Here is a 20,220-nt window from a genome sequence, read left to right as displayed (position 1 = left end):
AAATAGTTAGAAATTAAAACACTACATATCAAAACTTATAGGAAAGAAGTAAAGCAGTACTTAAAGAAAAACTTACAGCATTAAAATTTCGTGTTGTAAAAGAAGAAAGACTAAAAATGACGAGCCAACCATCCAATCTAAGAAAATGAACATTAAGACAAACTCAAAGAGAATAAAGATCAGAAATTAAAGAGAAAACAAACAGGACCGTGAAAGCTAAGGCTGATTCTTTGAAAAATGAAAATGAATGAGACTTTCCTGACAAGGAAGACCAAGAAAGGGAAGGAAGGAGAGAGGAAATGGGTGAACCCAAAAAACAATATTTGAAATAAAAAGACGTAAATATAGATGCTACAGATAACAGTAACTTTAAAAACTGAGATAAGGTTCTAGAAAAATACAACTTAAAAATGACTCAAAAATTAGAAAAACCTGAGCAGTATTACAATCATTTTTAAAAAATTAAATCAGTTAAAAAATAAAACTCCTTTCACACATATACAAACAATACTACTCACACAGTTCACCTAGGAATAACCAACTTTAAAGAAACTATTCTAAGAGTAGAGGAAATAGTCCCCAACTCATTTCTTGAGGCTTGCATAATCTGGTCACTAAAACCTAACAGGGACAGTAGGATAGAGGAAAATTACAAACCAGTGTCACTCACATGTTGGTATAATTCAAAACAATATACAAGTCTAGAAATATAGAAAACTTGGAATCATTATTCCAGAAATGCAAGGTTAGTTTACTTTAAGAAAACCTAGCAAATGTAATTCACCACATTAACAAAGTAAAGGAGAACACTACATGGTCCTCTCAATGGATGCAGAAAACACTTTAAATATAGAATTCAACATGCATCTATGATATTTAAAAGGAAAAAAATACTTTAAAATAGGAATAGAAGGAAACTTCTTTAATCTGATGAATGGTATCCAACAAAACAAAACAAAACAAAAACAAAAACTACTTTGTCTGTGAGATAGGACATAAAAATACTTACTTTTACTCTTTACATTCAACACTGTACTGGAAACCTTAGCCAATGCAATAAGGCCAGAAAAATATATAGGAAATGTGAGAATTGACAAAATTATCATTGCTCACAGATGATATTTAATAGAAAAAAGAATCTAAAGACAAATTAGAATAATATGAAAGTCAGTTACATTTTTATATGCTATCAACAAACCATCAGAGAATGAAGTTTTAAAAATATCATTTACAGAAGCACTAAAATCCATCAGGTATCTAGGATACATCTAATCAAGGAAATACAAGACCTTTAAAGGGAAAATAATACTACTTTCTTGAGAGACACTAAAGAAAGGAGGATCTAAATTAATAGACAGTGATACCATTTTCATGGTTTGGAAGACTTAAAAAGATATCAATTTTTCTCAGACTGATCACATACAATCAATTCCAATGAAACCCCTACAGTTTTTCTTATGGAACTTGACTAAATGATTCTAAAATTTATATGAAAATATACAAAGGACCAAGAATAATAAACACACTCTTGAAGCATAAAAAGTGGTAGAACTGGCTATACTAAATATAAAAGCTTACTATAAAATCATAATTAAATCAGCATGGTACTGGCATAGAGAAAAAGACGAGACATATGTAACTGACTAAAAATCCAGAAACAGATTTATGCATATTTAAACATTTGATATATAAAAGAGGTAGCACTGCAGATTAATGAAGAAAGATAAGACTTTTCATTAAAGGGTGTAGGGACAATCAGGAAGAATGAAGGAATTGGAGCTCTACCTCAAACCATATACAAAAGTCAATTCCAGGTGGATTAGGATGTATATGTGAAAGAAAAAACTATAAAGGCTCTATAATATAAAATAGTATCTTTATGACTTCAAGGTAGGGAGATTTTTTTTTAATGTTTATTATTTATTTATTTGAGAGAGATCAGGAGCAGGGGAGGGGCAGAGAGGGAGGGAGAGAGAAAATCCCAAGCAGGTTCTGTGCTATCAGTGTGAGATCATGACCTGAGCCAAAATCAAAGGTCAGACACTTAACCAACTGAGCCATCTAGGCACCCCTAGAATTTATTAAAATAAGCTACAAGAGGGGCACCTTGGTGGCTCAGTCGGTTAAGCGTCTGACTTTAGCTCAGGTCATGATCTCACTGTGGGTTCGAATCCCACATTAGGCTCTGTGCTGACAGCTCAGAGCCTGGAGACTGATTCTGATTCTGTGTCTCCCTGTTTCTCTCTGCCCCTCTCCCACTCACATTCTATCTCAATCTCAAAAAGAAACATTAAAAAATATTAAAACAACAACAACAAGATGAGGGACTCCTGGGTGGCTCAGTCAGTTAAGTGTCCAACTTCAGCTCAAGTCATGATCTCACCGTCTATGGGTTCGGGGCCCATGTCGGGATCTGTGCTGACAGCTCAGAGCCTGGAGCCTGCTTTGGATTCTGTGTCTCCCTCTCTCTCTCCCCCTCCCCTGTTTGCACTGTCTGTCTCTCTCAAAAATAAATAAAAATAAAAAATAAAGATAGGTATACACTGCATATTCTTACCATATAAATGTTTTATAAATACAGTATTCTTTTGTAGCTACTCAATGTCTAATAAAAATAATTAAAACAGCAGCTTAAAGGGGGCAGGGGAACCCATATGCTTTGACAGTCCAGGTTGTGTGCCTGACAGTTGTGTGCCCCTAACCCACATTGCAGTCTATGTAACTAACTAGTGCCCCCTGGTGCTCCACTCAGGTAAGACTAGCAGACATGGCTCCATCATTAAAGCCCTAAATTAAAACAAGATGGAAATTCTTTCCACACTTTAAAGGCCATTCACCAAAACCAACAGCCAATATATTCTGCTCAACCCTAATGTGAATGTCCATCCCATAAGAAACAAGACCCAGATAACTATTCAACATTGTTTCATCATGTCAGAGGTTCTAGCTAAAGCAAAATAGCAATTAAATTGACATACTGGCAAATTTGCACCTTGCATCTATTTAAAAAAAAAAAAAACCTTCCAGAGATCATAACATAGAAAATAAATTGTTTGGTCTTCTCTATATTAACATTCAGGAATAGAGATGGAAAAAATACCCTATTCACAATATTGATAAATACAGTTATACAACACTTAGAAAAAAAGAGAGTTATAGGACTTGTGTGAAGAAATTATAAAACCATATTGTAGGATCTAAAACGAGTCGAACAAATGAAAAACGAGTTTTTATTGTCTGGGGAGATTTAAGGTCATAAAAATGTCAATCCTCTCATAACTTACATCTAAATTTAATACAATTATAATTTAAATCCCAACGGAACTTTTTCTTTGGCAAGGATGGGAATAATTGGGTAACATGATTTTGAATTTCACTTAATGGAATACATTCTAATAATAGCCTGGAAAAGTCTTTAAAAAAAAAAAAAGTGAGGAAAACTGATCCATCTAGACGCTGGTGATGCTCAAAAGGACCCCACCCCTCACACCAGAATCACCTGTCCAGCAGAATGTCTTCACTGACATGTCTAAGGGGCATCTCAAGCCCACCTAGTAAAGTGGAATATAAATAATGACCAAGATGGTTCGCTTAATAAATGGGGCAAGCATAGTGAATTTCCATTTTGAAAAAGAAGCAAAGCTTGACTCTTGCCTTACCACTTAAACTAAAATGTATCCCACAGGGAGTGGACATTAACAAAAAAAATTTTGTTTAGTATTTCTACAAAGAGTAAGAATGAAGGATGGTGATGGAGGGAAGTGGAAGGATTTTCCTAAGCATAATAGGAAACCCAAAAACCTAAAAATGTTTACCTTCCAAATGACAGTCTTACACCAAGCTAAGACAAACCAGTAGAAAATGGGCCAAAGTTGTGAAGTGCAAGAGGCCTCAGGTCCTGGGAGAGGCCGACAGGCTGGCAAGCAGGCTGGACTTTCCAATGAAAATTACCTGGAGATGGCTATTTTAAGACATAAAACATGCAGCTTCCTTTCCAGCTCCTCTGTCTTGCAGATATAAAAGCACCACACCGCAAAGTCATCAATACAAAAATGCTTTCTGTGGTGGCTTTTAAAAAGTTGAAAAAACAACCAGGGAAAATTTTTATCTATACTCAGGCTTAATATGCAGGTGCCGGAAGTAAAAAACTAAAAAAATAAAATAAAATTTAAAAATAAAGTAAAACAAGTTAATAAAATAAAATAACCAACTTTCTGCTTGGGCTGTGGGCAGGCCATTGGATCCCCAAGGTCTTCCCCCTTGCCCTAGGATATGAAGCCCTTGGGGACAATACCCCCCCCCACCCCCGTCCCCTTTGCCCCAGTCAGGCCATGTGTGATGGTGCTACCAGGTCCCCACATCCCCACCTTGCTGCGGCCAGCCTCGAACTTCTGCGTAAGGGCTCAACGCTTCCTCCATGCCACCTGCCCTCCACCGTGCATCTCTGGGGGTTCCAGACCCCACAGGCGGGCTCGTTTTGCCCCAGCTGCACGTGCTGGTCAGCTGCATCGTGCAGGTGCTGTTACGTGCCAGCCTTGACGGTCTGGAGAACAGGCATAGCCGTGCCCTCAGCAGACCGCAACCATTGGCAGGTTGGAAGGCCAGCGCCTGGATGGGATTGGGGCTGGGTATTGGCCGCATCTTCTGGGCCAGGTAAGAATTTGCAGCCAGTTCTGCAGGCAGCTCTCCAATCCATTTTGTATTGTGATAAAGAATTTAGACAAAGGAACAAAAAACTCTTTCCCTTCTAACAAATAGTTCTCTTCCCACCGCAGCACCCCAAACCTGATTAGTGACAGACTGGCTTAAATGGTGGGGGCATTAGGGATGGGAGAGAGCCCAGAACTTCATTAAAGGAAAACATAAATGTAGAGGGAGGGACGGTAAGCTCAAAGTGGTGGATTAGAGCTGGCCACAGCTTCCTTGGGCAGGAGGTGGACCCACCGAATCCCATGGAAGCATCTCAGCCAAGAACAGAGGGCAAACGGGAAAGGATAGGTCTGTCAGATCCATCTACCAGTGGTCCAAGATTGCCCCAGTGGTATGAGGCCTTGGCTGGCTGCTGAGAATATCAGAGCCCCAGAACATACCATAGGTAACCTGCAGGGCAGGCCCAAAGGAGGCCAGATATATTCCCTGCTCCTCCTTACCCTTAGGATATACTGTAACAGGCCAAATGGTTAGACCATGAGGATGGCTATGGGTTAGGGGCACTGAGTAAGCAGTGTTATGCCTAGAGGTAGCAGGTAGGGACCAGTGAACCTTGGACACAAAGATTCGGGGTCAGGGCAACAAGGTGTTTGGACCCCCATTCCAACTTTAGTCAGACCAGCACCAGATTAGTGAATATCTATATATAATGTGCCTCTGATTAACTTTCAGGTGGAGAAGCCGGCCTTGAGGCTTAAATAAGCCAGGACAGGCAGTGATTTGTCTCAGACTTTGTGAGCTGCAAGTAATTTCTATAGGACCCACCAGGGTCCCGAATTAGGCCTGGCACATTGCAAGTTCCCAGATGAAAAAGGCCAGAGACTGGTCAATATTTTGGCTCATTGCTGAGTGAGATGTGCCTTGTCAGGCCCTCCCTCTGCCCAGTCTTTGTCTTGCTCACTATACAGAGGGTGACCCCATTAGTGCTGAGAACAGTCTGAGGCCTCAAATAGGGCAGCAGAGAAAGCATGTTCCCTTGGAGCTCTTGCCTCTTATGACCAAGCTGGCCATTGCCCCATTCAGGGAACCAAAAGCAATGGGGTCATTCCAAAGGAAGCCTCGAGGTTCCATCGCCAAAAAAGGCCAGAGCCCTCCAGTGGAATTCTGAGGATGTTTCAGGCACCTTGGTGACCACCCAGCAACAGGTCCCTTACAGCCTGGCCCAGCCAAAGAACCACCTTCCAACAGGGACAAGTACTCAAGAGGCACTGCCCACTCCAGTCAAGCCCTGTATTCTATGTAAATGGCAAATAAATTTGAGCTTTATCAGTTTGATTACTAACTGGCTTTTAGAGCTATGAACTCTTGGCTACCAGGCAGTCATGTAGACATGGGGAACTGGGGACCCAACAAGAGCAGCCAAAAAGTAGTGTCACTCAGATAAATATAAAGGAGGAAACAAGTTTTTCTCAACTTACTCATGTCTTCCTTGAGTAAACAAATATTATCAAATCCTTGGCCTGACCTAGTTACACTAGTATTAGTAGGTAATATGGTATTGATCCTAAAGTGGAGGTTTTAATCCTAAATCCATGGGACACTTTGGGCGTGAAGCGGTCATAAAAGGTGAACATTTCCCTGACAATTTCATCCCTTTGTTTTTCATTTTTTTTGTAAACTCTTGTAGAATCCCTAACCCAGATTCAGAACTACAGCCCTGCATCAGAGACACAACTGGCCAATGAAGATGCTCAATCTTACTTAAATTAGTTCAAACCAATTCAAAAATACCTCACTTTTCACCTTTCAGATTAGTACAGGATGGAAGAGACTGCATACTGACAAGTATGGGTAGGGTGGGTGGGGAATACACTGTTGGTAGGAGTTAAAACTGGAGGTCTTTTCCAGACTGTATCTTAATATTTTTAATATTAATATCATTTGACACAGCCATTTCTCTTTGGAATTTACCTTGCATACATACAAATCTGAGTTAATACGCACGTGTGTGTGAGCACGCGTGCGCACACACACTCATCATAGCCTTTTTACATAAACGTTAACCCAGCTGTAAGTAGGAGACTCTTAAATGATAGTGCATCCAAGGCAATGAAATGCTATGAGGTTGTTCTGAAGAAAAAAAGACCTATATAGGCTATTCTGAAACAGGTTCCAAGAAACACTGAGTGGGAAACAGACAGAAACAGAATAGAGTAGATGTATTTGTATCCTCAGCATGGATATTCTTTTCAGAGATGAAGGGTGAAAGGGAGCCTTGCTTTTCATGGTCCAGTATTTTGTACTGTTTGAAATTTTTGTACTATTTGAATTCTTACTGTATGCATGCATCACTTAAAAAAATTAAAGAAAGTCCCTACTGCTCCCATTCCTTAAAAACAGTGATGCTGTACTCATTCACCTTTTTGCAGCTGTGTGCTATGGACTTTTCCTGCCACAGACCATCTAGACAACGCCCTCCTCCCAAATCCTCAGACAATCCCAGGCAGGTCCCATGACAGGGAAAGGGGAGAGATGCTGCATTTTATCTTCCCACCCAGAATGACAGGAGCTCTGCCTGGGACAGGCTGCATTCAGTACAGCTGTGATTGGATTTAAACAGCAAAGTGGACGTTGAGGGGGTGGGCTGCGCCTGGGTGGCTCAGTCAGTGGAGCAGAGGTTGAGCATCCAACTCTAGATTTTGGCTTAGGTCATGATCCCAGGATTATGAGATCGAGTCCTGTGTCAGGCTCTGTGCTGGGAGTGGAGCATGCTTAAGATCCTTTCTCACTTTCCTCTGCCCTCTCCCCTGCTTGTGCTCTCTAAAATAAAAAAAAAAATAAAAAAATAAAGTGCATTGTGCATTCATCAAGAAGTTCAATCTCCAATGTTTAAGAAATTCAGCATTTCTGTGGATGTTAAGGAGAGTGAAGACAGAAAAAGAAGATGGTGATGACGAAGAATGTGAAGACATAGTGGCAGAAAGAATGAAGAGGAAAGAAGGTGCTGAATTTTACTAAGAGAAGAAAACAGACTGAGTTCAGGAGTCTCACCAAAATTTTATAGTATTGCATTTTGATTACAGGTGTGTAAATAAAAAACTTGGGTATTAACCTATGGTAAAAATGCAGAACCAACTTCCTTTTAGATTAAAACAGCAGGTTTGAGGACAAAAATGAACTACATGCTGCCTGGGATGATGAGAGAGAACTGGATGGGAAAGAAATCACCAGCTCAAGAAACCCAAGACTCAGACAATCTTCCAAAAGAAGAGACCAGGTTCTCAGTGGTATTTCCCTAAATAACCCTCCCCCCAGGGATGTGGTCTGGGGAAGCCTCAAACCCACAAGTTGCAAGTGCTTCTGGACACATGCACAAATAGGTAAAGGCTTCCCTCACCAGTGCCTCCCAGTCTTCTGCAGACTCCACAGAGCAGCATGTGGGCCACTGTTGACTTGGGGTGGGTAGATGCCAGAAACACACCAAGAAAGGTTTGAATCACAGACCAGTAGTACCAGGCCATAGTTCTTGTGCCTCTAGAAAACACCAAGTCCCCAGACAGAGAAAGGGAGAAGAAAGTTGGGGGAAATCAAACCGGAATTTTTCCAATGACCACTAAAATGAAACTCAGCAACTCTTGCCTTTGTCTTTGACCCTGAGAAGTTGCCTGAGGGACACAGCTATGTGAAGCTGTGACTAGATAGGAGGGAAGGCATGATGTGCTTCCTGCAGAGTTGCCTCTGGAGTTCCTGTGGCTCAGTGACCCCCTCTCCTGTCTGAGCCAGAGCAGGGACCAGTGGGGCCAGGTAGAGGAGAAACAGTAAAAGCAGCAGCAGCAGAAGGCTCTCCAGATTAGCCAGCACCATGTGAGGCAGCATGCTTTCTCCGGACTCTGCCAAACCCACAGACAGAGGTCACCATCAAATTAGTACAAGGGGCTTTCTCAAAAAGAATCCTTTGGAATTCAAACATTCATTCAGTGTGCATCCCACCTCTGTGTGCAACCCACCAAAGTCACATCTGTCTACTGCTCAACTGGATTCAAGTTTTTGAGGTGGGAAATCTCACTGTCCACAGTTAACTGAGGAAATCACTGCCACGGGAAGAACTTGTGTGGTGGATGAGGAGGTTGAATGGGAGGCTCTTTCTTCCCCAAGCTGTTTGGGCAATGCCACAACCATAATGACTGACAGCTGGATGGGCTGACATTTATGTCCCTGACCTGAGACAGGAGCTGCTCAGCACTGTTTCTCTATCCTGACCTACTACCCCCAGAGGTCTTCCAGATTAGAGCCCCTGGGAAAAGCACCATTCTGGAGGGCTCTTTCCCTCCCCCACCCCTCAGATCCCAACACTGTTCACCTTATAGAAGAGACCAGCCCTGCCCCTGAGGCCTCTCTGACTTCTGGATGGCACTGGATTTACCACATCTTGAGAAGCCAGGAGCCAAGGGAAAGAGCTTGGCATCCTGGTTCTCTGCTCTTTGCCCAATAGTTACCAAAAAATGTATGGTCTCACAGCAGGTGCAGCATCTTATTTCTTTTAAAAAATAAATATTTATAAACTTAGGGAGGAAGATTCAAAGAATCAGAGTATTTTTCCCTCCAAAAGCACAAAAGTTTCATGTGAGTCAAATCAAGGTAAGTCCACCAACCCATGAACAAAACACCACCCCCCGAGGGCTCTGCCTTGAAGGGCAGAGGAGCTGATCTTTGGCTCTGAGCCCTTCAGTCCCCCTTGGTGATCAGATCCTCGATGTAGGCATCCAGCTCATCATCTGTGTTGATGTCTATGTCCTGGAATAGAAGGGAGAAGTCAGCTGGGGGCCTGAAAGTGGTCGGGGGGGCCCGCCACCTCCCCATCCTTCTTGCAGCCCATGGAGCTTGAGCCCAGAGTCCCCTCCCCTCACCCATCCACCCTGGCTGTCAGGCCTGTCCCATCTTGATCATTCTCCCCTCCTCCCCATCCTCTATGCACAGATGACGCCCAGATTTCTTGCTACTGCCCTACCTCTACCCCAGGTTCCTGGCTGTCTTAGACATGTTGCAGGCTTCTAAGACTCAGTACAGTCAAAACAGCTCAAATGCATCACCCCACCCCAGGTTGTGTCCATCTCAGTACAGACTACCACCTTCCCTCACTTGGGCTCAAGACAAACCAGAAGAATCACCGGTTTCCTTCCTTTTTCATTCAGGTATTACAAGTCTGCGTTTCTCACTGTCACCATCCAAGAATCAGGCCACCAAAATCTCTCACCCAAGTCCTGGGTTCTAACTTCCACCCCACTCCAGGCCTTCCTACAACCAACTAGATTAAATGTCTTAGGTTGCAAACTGGATTGTGCCGTAACCCTCCAGGAACATCCCACCTTGAACAGGCCCTGCCTCTTCTATAGCCCATAATTCCCTGCCTTGGGCCTCAGATCCTACTCTTACGTCTGCCCAAAGCACTCACTGCCAATCTTGTATGACTGATTCTACTCTCAGCTCAAATACCAATACCCCTGTCTCAGGCCAACCCTGAACATCCTAATTAAGTGGCCTCCCTGTGTTCCTTCTCTTTTTTTTATTTATTTCACAGCACTTCCCACCATCAATATTCTCTGTCCTTTACCACTATTGGGCCATGAGGATAGGGACCTTATTTTGCCTCTCTAGTTCACCTGATATCCACAGGACAGACACAGAGCCATGTCCTCAGTTTTCGCTGCCTGGATAAAGGACTGAGACCCTATAGGGGTACTCCCCACTTCTAGGCAACCCAATCCCATCTGGGCGTCATCTGGAAAAGCGAGAACTTCTTTGTTTTATGGCTTGGAGGATTTTCAAACCAGGCTATAAATCAGAAGATCTAAACAACGGCAAAATTCTGATACCGTGGGTCTGGCTGGGATGAAGCCCAGGCAGCCGCACCACCTCCAGCCCTCTTGGTCAGGATGCTGTGCAGCCAGGGTTGAAACCACAGATTCCTGTGAGTGGGGAGAAGGGAGCAGGAGGTGCCCAGGCCCCCCTCCCTGAGACACCAGGTGGTCCAGCTGCAATGAGAGGGCTGCCTGGCTCACCTCCTGCACCTTTTGCAGGAGCGCCACGATGTTGGTCCTCAGCTTCTGCAGCTTTTCCTCTGTCTCTCGGAGTTTTCTCTCAGAAGTGCGCAGGCTCTCCTCGGAGGCCTTGGCCCTGGAGTCGGCACGGCTCTGGTAGGAATGGCACAGATTCTGGAGCCCCACTTCATACTGCTTGAAGTACTCTTTCTGTAAGGAATAAACCCAGAGGGTGAGTGCATGGGCCTACAGGGTCCCCAGGGCCCCTCTAGATCCTCTAGTATCCTCACTAATATCCTCAACTGGCTCAGCTTAAGGATGTGTGAAGGGATATCCATACAAGGGACAAGTGGGCTATCTAGCTCCAGTCGGCTAGATCACGATATGATGCCCATATCGTGGGGCTGCCATGAGGATGGAGATGAGATCACCCATGTGAAGCACTCAGCAAAACGCCTTGGCAGACAGCAAGCCATTAGGAAATGTGAGGCAAGATTCTTCCATTACAGTTGGCACAAAAACGATGAGTCTCTCTCCTAGCTCAATCATATCTAACTTCACCAAAGCCCTTTCAGCAGTCCATTCCAAGTCACACCCCACAATGTCAGAACCAAAAATCTTGTTCCAGAAATATTTATCAAGCACCCACCAATAGCAGATACCTCCAGATTTGTATAATATATAAGCAGCATCAGAGCTTTTACTGTCTTTCCTGAGTACCTGAAACTTCCAAAGTGTGGTACAATGATGTTAACTAGCAGTTTCTCTAGACATAAGGCTTTTCAAACTTTTACAAGGTAGCAGAAAACTTGCTTCAAAAGAAACGTTACGTGAAATCTCATTAAAAAATTTGAGCAGTATCCTTTATATTTATTTTCAAAACTCAAATTTATAACATGATTTACTCATAAATCACCAATGAGAATGATAAAGCCATTTTGATGAAAATTAGTGGTCCTAGCTGACCACTGCAGTAATATCAACTCCTACATTTACATGCTTCTATAAAGATGTAGAAGTTACCTGGCATTTAGCGGTTCCTTACTGCTGTTTTCAAAACTGCTTTGCTACAAGTACTTACCTTACAATTTTAAACCAAGATAGCAAGGGAAATTTCAAGTTCTGTGTAGAAAATAATTACCTTGGCAGCACAAATTAAGTGTTCAAGCAGGCTCCAAAGTATTAAAACTCAGTATACAATGTTTTGGAGCCTGTTATCTGTGTTTGTTTATTTTTTTTTAACTCTTTAACTTTCTACTACAGACTTGCATGCAGTTGTATTACTTTAAGATATAATATATATGTAAATCTAATATTTGCAGGACTTCTGAGGGCTTTATGGAACTCCTAGTCCAGCATGATGGGGAAAAGGATGATCTTTTACAGACAAACAAGAACATAATGAACTTTAGACCCTGTTTTGTCCCTGACATAAAAAAATCAGTCTGACTTATTTTAGACATTCTGGTCAACAGGCTATAGATGTGTTGGTGGTATACCTCGTTTTACAAGCATAGGCTCAGATGCTCCTGGCTGTGTTTATGGTCTGAGCAGCAGAGATCCCACTGCACCCAGACTTTGCTCTGAATCTGGCAACAACTTTAAGCCAAAAGCAACAAATCTGACCGACAAGAGGATGCTAGGTCATTTTTTTTCCCTATTAGCATTCTTCCCCCCCTGGAATTTGCAGACAGCACCTGCAGCCTCAACAAGGTCAAGAGTCGAGGTGTGGAGCTTTCTGGGAAGCTGCCATGAGCTCTGCCATCCTCTAGCTTCCTTGGCCTGCACCTGCCCTCTCGTTTCACAGGGAAGCAATGCAGCACTGGGAGAAGGGCAAGACCCTTGTCCTAAAGAAGACTGGGTTCAAATCTGGGTTCTATCACAACAGACTCTACCTCTCTGAGCCTATTTCTTCAACTCCTAACCTCACTGTCTTTTTCTAAAAATAGAAGGGAGGTTAAAATCCCCATCTCTTTCCTCAAGCACACAGCTGCCATACATGGGCCCAACATCTTGAACATACAAGCCCTACAGTTTTAATTCTAGTTCTATCCTCTAGAAACTCCTCCCTAGAAAACTTAAGCTATTCCAGCCATAAAGATAGCTAACTCATTTGATGTAGACAACTCACAGATCCCATCTGTAGCCCTGGCCTTCCCACCTCTCCAAGTTTCCAGTCCCCAATCTCCAACTGCCCACTGGACATCACCAGAAATGTAGATGCCAGTACTTCCAGGCCAACACAAGTCACAGTTCATCACCTCTCTTACTCTCACTCTGTTTTCTCTCCCAGTTAATAGCTTTGTCATCACTTCCCACAGGCCTGAGACACAGGGAAGCATGTGGCCTCTGCCTACTCCCCCATCACTTGCTTCCTGTCAACAACCTCTGACACAGCCCTTTCCACAGCCAGTCCACTTTCACCACTCTGGTTCTTGTTCCTGTTCCTGCCCACTTGCTCTCACATTTTTCATCCACCTAAACACTCTTCCACCAGATACCTAAGAGGTATCCTCTTAGGACAGGGTCAGTAGACTAGAGCCCCAGGCCAAATCAGCTGCCTATTTTTATAAATAATGCTTTACTGAAACATAACAACATCCATTCCTTCAAACTGTCTTCTGCAGCTTTCATGCTGTAATAGGGGAATAGTTGCCACAAAGACTATAAAACCCACAAAGCTGAAAATATTTGCTAACTGGCACTCTACAGAAAAAGTTTGTTGACCCCTGCCCTAGACGAAGTTCAGACTAACAACCCCCCTCCAAGCCCCAAACTTTTGCTGGCCCTCCACTTCACACAAGGGTTAAACCACTATGGCTAAGACCAAACATTCAAGACACACTATAACCTGGCTCAAGCCTTCTTCCCTAAATGCTCATTACACTCCTGATGCCTTGATCTGGGAATTTTCATCCCTCTGACATCTTGCTCACAAAAGTTCTCCTGCCTCAAACCTTGCCCATCACTTACACAGGCACTTGCAGAAATCCACATCTTCTTCAGACTGCTGCTCTCTCCCTCCCCAAGGCTGCCACAGCCCAACTACCTGCTTCTACAGCACTGACTGCTCTCAGTCTCGTGTCCAGCTACCTGGTAAAAATTCAGTCTCTACTGAATCTTCAGCCCCATTGAAGCAGCATTCTCTTTTGCTGCTCATTAAAAGGTCCAGCAGAGGGCCTGTGCCACAACAGCATAACACCACCCAATGCTTGCTTCCACACATCTCTACCTCCCTCTAAGAGTCAAGTTTTAGGCACTTTGAGCCTAAGTTCTTCACTATTACTTGAGCCAAGTCTACTCTGTCTGTAATGGTAGAGAAAGAAGGGCATATTCATTGTTAAATGTAAAACCAGGCTTCTATCCATAAGTGAGGATTCAGCCCCAACATCTTATGACAGAGTGTGATCAGTTTCTGCACACCACAATCACATCCATCTAAGCTGCTTCTTTTTTTACAGTAAGTTTCTTATTCCTTTCTCTCAGGAAAAAAAAAAAGGAAACTGGCTGAGCAATGGGGACACAGCTGAGAACTGGTAATAGGTAGCACAAAGGGGCAGCGGCATGCACAATAAAAATAATGGTTAGGCCAGACTCACCAGAGGAAATGATATTAGCTCATCTGAATTCATAGCACTCAGCTCCTTCTTGGAGATGGGGAAACTTGGAGGCAAGAAGTACCGTAAACAATTCCTGAAGAAAGAAGGTGGGGACAGGAATTCAGAATAGCAAGAACAAGGTGGAGAACTACTGCTAGCCCCAGAGTGGGAAGACACACGCACCGGAGGATCTGAACGAGCAGGTCAATGGTCTCGTGGTTGGTGCTGGGAGCAGTGGTGTCAGGCTCTATGCGGATACAGTCAGAAGTGGAGGGCTCTGCCATGGCTACAGCCTGCTGGGCCACCACCACCTCCTCTTCCTCTTCTTCCTCTTCCTCCTCTTCCTCCCCGCCCTCCTGCTGAGTGTCGGGGCTCTGGTACTCCGGAGAAGGAGGCTTCATCAGCCGCACATCCTCACTGCCTTTCTCCACCCTAGGAGGCACACAGCATTATGTATGTCCCAGGCTCCCAGGATGGGCTGCCTGCAGGGATGCTAGGGATATACCCACCCTCCCCCCGCCCCGGCACCCCCCCTCCTCCCCGGGCCTGGCCAACTCTGTCAGCCTCTGGAAAGGGGCATTACCAGCGGTCTCTTGGAGTGGTGTCTGTGGGCACATAGTCAAACTTCACCTTCCACCGCACCACATGCTTGCCCACCTCCACAGCTGTGACACGGCCTGTATACCACTCCCTGTTCACACGCACCTCTACGTGCAACCCTTTATCTGAGACAATGAGAATGGAGTGGGTGTCAGAAAACTATAGGGTCCCCCACTCAGCCAGGGTCACCCTGAGAGAGGCAGCCCCAGGAGTTGCAGGGACCAGAATCCCTAGATGCTTGCCCATACTTTTCCAGGAACATGCAGCCCAGCCACCCTAGTCTCCTTCCCCATCTACCATGAAGGTACCAAAGAGCAGCATGATAAGTGACTGCTAGAGGTGTAAGCCAAGAAATCTGTGCTAAAAATACACATAAGGGAGTGTTTTCTTCAGACATCTTCTTGGGATCAGACTTAGAACCACTGCTACACAAAAGCCCAGAGCCAGGAAAGCCTCCAAGGGCCTTTAAGATAAGCTGTTGCTGGCTGAGGGCTCCCAATACCTCTTCCCCCACAGGCTATTAGGAACCTTCCCAAACCCACCTTTCTGAGCCCTCTTAAGGTCTGCTGGGTCCTCTTCCCCAGCACTGTCTGAGAGCTGAAAGGAAAACAGTCTATTAGACGCATTCCCAATGCCCCTGAAGAGGAGATTTTTTTTATGACTGGCCACCCAAGGTCATCAGCTGTCACCTCATATTGTATTATATGGTTGTTTAAATCTCCATGCCTCAACAAGAGCTGCTCTCTAAATCACTACCTTGAGTATCTACCCTTCTGCCATCTTAATAAACAAGATAGCACGCGAAGGACAGAAAGTCACAGACACAGGGAAGCAAAAGAGTTTCAAGCCTTCTTCATCTGTGTATGATCTCCAGCCTGTGATTAGAGTCAAAAGCCAGTCTCACTCAGAAGCCTACCTGACATCATGTCTCTAAGTCATCTGCATGACTAAGAGTTCTACAGAGATGAACTGGGTTTCTGGAAAGCTGAGGTCACAAAACAGAAACAGAGCTGGTACAGACTGCAACTCTGGGGAAGGAGGCTCTAACCTCACCTGGGACCACCTACCTCATTCAAGTCCTTCTTTTCCTCCTTCACAGCAAACTTGCCCCGCTTAGACCTCTCTTTCCTCCTCTCAGCCTCTTCCTCAGCTTCTTCCTCATCAGAAACCCCGAGAGTCCGTTTCCGACTAGGAGTGGTCTACAGCAACAGGAGAGGGAATATGAGGGGTCCTGTCAGCCCTTGAGGTGTAGGAGGATTTTATCTGGCCTAAAGGAGCTGTTCTGCTTCTATGCTTCTCAGTCCCCCAAAGGCTGAGCCTCCCCTGACTCAGTAACCCTCCCCTGTTACTCAGTACACAGCAACCTCCTAGTCCCTGTGCCCACGAGGACCTTTGCTCAAAGCTGTTGTAGGGGGAGGCTCTCAGTTCACTTCTCTCTTAGCCTGCCTGGCCAGCCAGCTGTGATATCCCTGAAACATACTGACCACTTGCTGCAGGCCACCAATGCTGTCACCACGCTGCCAACCTACGCCCAAGGCATAGAAGCTGATGGAGGTGACTCAAATTTATGGTAGACCAAAATTCAAAGGGAGCAGTGAAGAGCTCCCCTCAACTATTTAAACTCCTCCTGAGGAGCAACAGAAAGTTCCCCCAGTACAGCTTTGACAAAGCCTGATTCCACTCCTACACCACTGAAGGTAAGTTCAGGTTGGAAAAGCATCTCACTGGAGAGAGTTTACTAGGTGGCTCTGGCTTCTTGACCACTGGAGTCTTGATGGCTCTGGGAGCAGGAACCTCCCGAGTGCTCTTGGAGTTAGGCAGCAGGGACGGTGATAGTGGCTGCACCATGGGGGTGGGCCGGGGTGCAGTCTTGAGCGGAGTGTTAGCAGGCTTCCGGGGTGCCTCCGGTGGTTGGAGCAGCCTGGATGTACTGGCCTCCTCCCGGGCTGCCAGGGAAGAAGGCTTTGGGGTGCTGCTGATGACAGGAGCCTTTCGGGGCTGGCTGGCTGGCCTAGGAGCTTGCAAGGAAGGAGGTCTGCTTGGGGCATTCTTGATGACAGCAGGCAAAGGAGGTGACCGAGGTCGCTGAGGTCTACGTGCAGGTTCCTAAAAGAGACCCAGAGAAAGTGAGAATACTGATCCTAGCATGAGACACCTAAGGAAAAGCCACTCCATTGTGCCTGGGCTTTACCTCAGTGGAAGGTCTGGTGGTCACTTCCAAAGGCAATTTCTTCAGGTCAGCTTGGGAACGGATAGGTGTGGTTTTCTGCACAGGAAACATGATGATGAGGTTGTTTGCATATCTTGATATACTCAAATAAAACTCTCTGAATCCCTACTATGTGTCTGGGACAGTGGTCAAACAAAAAAGAAAACCTAGGCCTGTTATAAAACTCCATACTATTAGAAAACTCCATTCTCACTGGGGAAACAAAAAATAAAGACACTAAACCATCAGCAAACTACAGGATTCTATGTGTGATTAATCTAGCATTGGAGAAACCAGAAAAAAAGTGTCAATGGACTAAATTCCCGTAAAAGAAGCCAGAAAAAGGAGGAAAAGCCTGATGGACAAGACCAGAATGGACAAGTAAGATTCAGCAGACAGGGAGGCATGGAGAAGACATCCAAGTTAGTGGTGACCATCTGCACAGACAGAGAAGCCAGAAAAAAAAAGCTTTTATAATAAATACAATAAAGGATTAATACCACAAAGATATCTCAAAAACCTGACAATTAAGAAAAAAAATATAATAAACAATTCTGAAAAAAACAGAGAAGTAAAAATTTGTCCAATTTAGAAACAGAAATTCTAATTATAAGATGCGTATCTTTGCCTGTCAAATGTGCAAAAAATACCTTAAAATAAATGTACTGCTTGTAAAAAAAAAAAACAGAAATTAACACATCTTCTGGAAGAGAATTTGGAAGCAGTTATAAAAAGCCATAGAATTTTACAAACCCTTTTATTATCTGAAATTCACTTTTGGAAAATTATCCCAAGAAAATTGTGTGATTAAAAAAAGTGTGTGTGTCATGACATACATATATATACACTTATATCATGACCTCTATATTTATAAAAATACATATTTATGTCTATGTAGTCAATCATAAAAAGTTAGAAGGATATGTTAGTTAATGGTTGTTTTACCTCTGTGGTAGGATATTTATTTTCTGACCACTTTGGAATATACAAAATAAGACAGTTTTCTTTTTTAAAATGATCATCATGAAAAAAACTAAAAAGCAAAAATAAGGGCTGGGTGCCTGGATGGCTCAGTAGGTTAAGTGTCTGACTTTGGCTCAGGTCATGATCTCACGGTTGTGGATTCAAGCCCTGAAAAGGGCTCTGCATTGATAGCTCATAGCCTGGAGCCTGCTTCAGATTCTGTCTGTCTGTCTGTCTCTCTCTCTCTTTGCCTCTCCCGAACTTGTACATGCTCTCTCACACACTCTCTCCCTCAAAATTAAACAAACACTTAAAAAAATTTTTTTAAACGATTATCATGGTCTACCCAAGAACCAGTGAGCCACTGAGGGTTCCTGTCCCATCCCAGACAGATCCCTCATACAGGCTTGGCTCCTGCCCATTGCCCATGACCCATGCACCTGCAGGGCCTCTAGCTTCTCCTGCTGTTGGCGAATTTTCTCTGTCAGCTGCTTCTGCTTCTCTTCTTGTGTCTTCAGGTCCTTTCTGAATGTCCCCAGGGGAACCTTCTGCTTCTGTTCAGAAGCCTCACATCTGTTGAGAAAAGGTTGTAAGACGGTTGTGGCAAAATAGGGCTCTAGTATCATCTGGGTGGCTCAATCAGTTAAGCATCCAATTCTTGATTTCGGCTCAGGTCATAATCTCATGGTTCATGAGCTCAAGCCCTGAGTTGGGCTCTGCTGGGATTCTTTCTCCTCCTCCCTCTCTGCCCCTCCCCCTGGCTCCTGCTTTCTCTCTCTCAAAATAAATAAACTTAAGAAGAAAAAAAAAAACAGGGTTCTAAGTAGGACATGGTTCTTCCTCCTCAGCCAGCCCATTCTCTCACCACAGTATAACAACCTCAGGGTTCCCAAATGTACAGAATTAATACTCACTGCAGGACCAACATGTATTCTTATTTCCAGGGCACTTATTATTTGCAGCAAGACAGAAATATGAGGATATCAGCAATGACCTCAGATGCACGAGTTATTTACCCACAGGTTGGAAAGAATATAGTGGAAGAGAGAAGAGATACCCACAATCCCCTTGTTAAAGCAAGTGCTCACCGGTCCTGCTCAGGATCAGGGTTCATGGAGCAAACCCAGGTGTCAGGGTAATCTTTTTCCACAGAACTCAGCTGGAAGGGGAGGGTTCGCCACTTCAGACATAAATCTGTGACACAGAAAACACCACAACAAACATCAACCATATCCGACAATAACTGTGTGTAAGCAGGTTCCTCCCAAGCAGCCACAAGGCAAAGATACCCCCAACTTTCCAGGCAAAGATCTTCACTCTGGCTTCAACTCTGCCTTCCTTGCAGAATAGTAATTCTTCTCAGGGACAGTAATTCCAGCAAGAATAGATACTTTATATCATGGACTTTCAAGGCTCCCAGCCCCTCTCCCTCCAACAGGATCCTAGCTCAGTTATTACTCACACTATTAACAATGTGGTACCAAACCAAATGAAGTCTGACAGGTTAGACACCTTCTGCCTCATTCAGGAGGGACAGGTGGGACTTGGCACAGCCCCGAGGCTGAGCTCCCAGGGCCATCACCAAACAGACATCCCCAGTGGGACCAAAAGTCCAAGAATGTCAGTCAAGTCAGGCCAGCAAGAGCACAGAGAAAAAAGGGTCATGGACTATATTATAGGAGAGAGTCAAAAGGGGGTTCTGATCACTAGCTCACCACACTGGATGGTGGTTGGGATTTCCATAGCTCTCCGGCGCTTATAACGTAGCTCACTAGATGGGGGCTGGTTCCAGTTGGCAGAGAGGTAACCAAACTCATCCCAGAACTTGATGATTCCCCTCTGGGCTAGAAAGCAAACACCCACACATCATATTAGGAGTCAGTCTCTCACTCTTCCTAAATTCACACCCTTGGGTGCTAAGAGTATCCTAACGTTGGAAGTGAACAGAAAGGGAATTACCAATGGCAATGTCCTTCCAGTACTGTGCCAGATGCTCCCCCATCGCCCGCAGCAGATGCCGGTACTCCTTGGCATCAGCAAAGTCCTGCTTGTTGTGTGTAGGTTCCAGGACCAGGTAGGGTACATCAACAACCCCAACAACTCCACCACATGCCCTGCATGGAAAAAGAAGACATAGCTCTGTCACCCCATTGGCCAAAAC

The 20,220-nt window shown here is 44.4% G+C and overlaps 1 protein-coding gene across 5 annotated transcripts in view; it reads right to left on the bottom strand.

Moving 5' to 3' along the window:
- Nucleotides 1-9,157: 9,157 nt before the first annotated feature.
- Nucleotides 9,158-20,220, bottom strand: part of MORC2 (MORC family CW-type zinc finger 2) — a 41,300-nt gene continuing 30,237 nt past the window's right edge. Inside the window, exons 14-27 of one of the 5 annotated variants that reach the window (XM_077761580.1) lie at nucleotides 20,019-20,173; nucleotides 19,775-19,903; nucleotides 19,148-19,253; nucleotides 18,500-18,632; nucleotides 17,079-17,153; nucleotides 16,613-16,993; nucleotides 15,955-16,086; nucleotides 15,430-15,484; nucleotides 14,871-15,012; nucleotides 14,471-14,719; nucleotides 14,288-14,381; nucleotides 10,710-10,898; nucleotides 10,524-10,616; nucleotides 9,158-9,444 (exon numbers count right to left, since the gene is read on the bottom strand). In XM_077761580.1, the coding sequence (XP_077617706.1) occupies nucleotides 9,376-9,444; nucleotides 10,524-10,616; nucleotides 10,710-10,898; nucleotides 14,288-14,381; nucleotides 14,471-14,719; nucleotides 14,871-15,012; nucleotides 15,430-15,484; nucleotides 15,955-16,086; nucleotides 16,613-16,993; nucleotides 17,079-17,153; nucleotides 18,500-18,632; nucleotides 19,148-19,253; nucleotides 19,775-19,903; nucleotides 20,019-20,173 (2,002 nt within the window). In that variant the 3' untranslated portion in view covers nucleotides 9,158-9,375. The remainder of the gene's footprint in view (nucleotides 9,445-10,523; nucleotides 10,617-10,709; nucleotides 10,899-14,287; nucleotides 14,382-14,470; nucleotides 14,720-14,870; nucleotides 15,013-15,429; nucleotides 15,485-15,954; nucleotides 16,087-16,612; nucleotides 16,994-17,078; nucleotides 17,154-18,499; nucleotides 18,633-19,147; nucleotides 19,254-19,774; nucleotides 19,904-20,018; nucleotides 20,174-20,220) is intronic. The other 4 variants (XM_077761581.1, XM_077761582.1, XM_077761584.1 and 1 more) reach the window with 4 other exon arrangements.

This window comes from Crocuta crocuta, unplaced genomic scaffold (assembly GCF_008692635.1).
Source record: "Crocuta crocuta isolate KB4526 unplaced genomic scaffold, BGI_CrCroc_1.0 scaffold348, whole genome shotgun sequence".
Classification (NCBI taxonomy): domain Eukaryota; kingdom Metazoa; phylum Chordata; class Mammalia; order Carnivora; family Hyaenidae; genus Crocuta; species Crocuta crocuta.
This window is presented reverse-complemented; position numbering and strand designations above follow the sequence as displayed.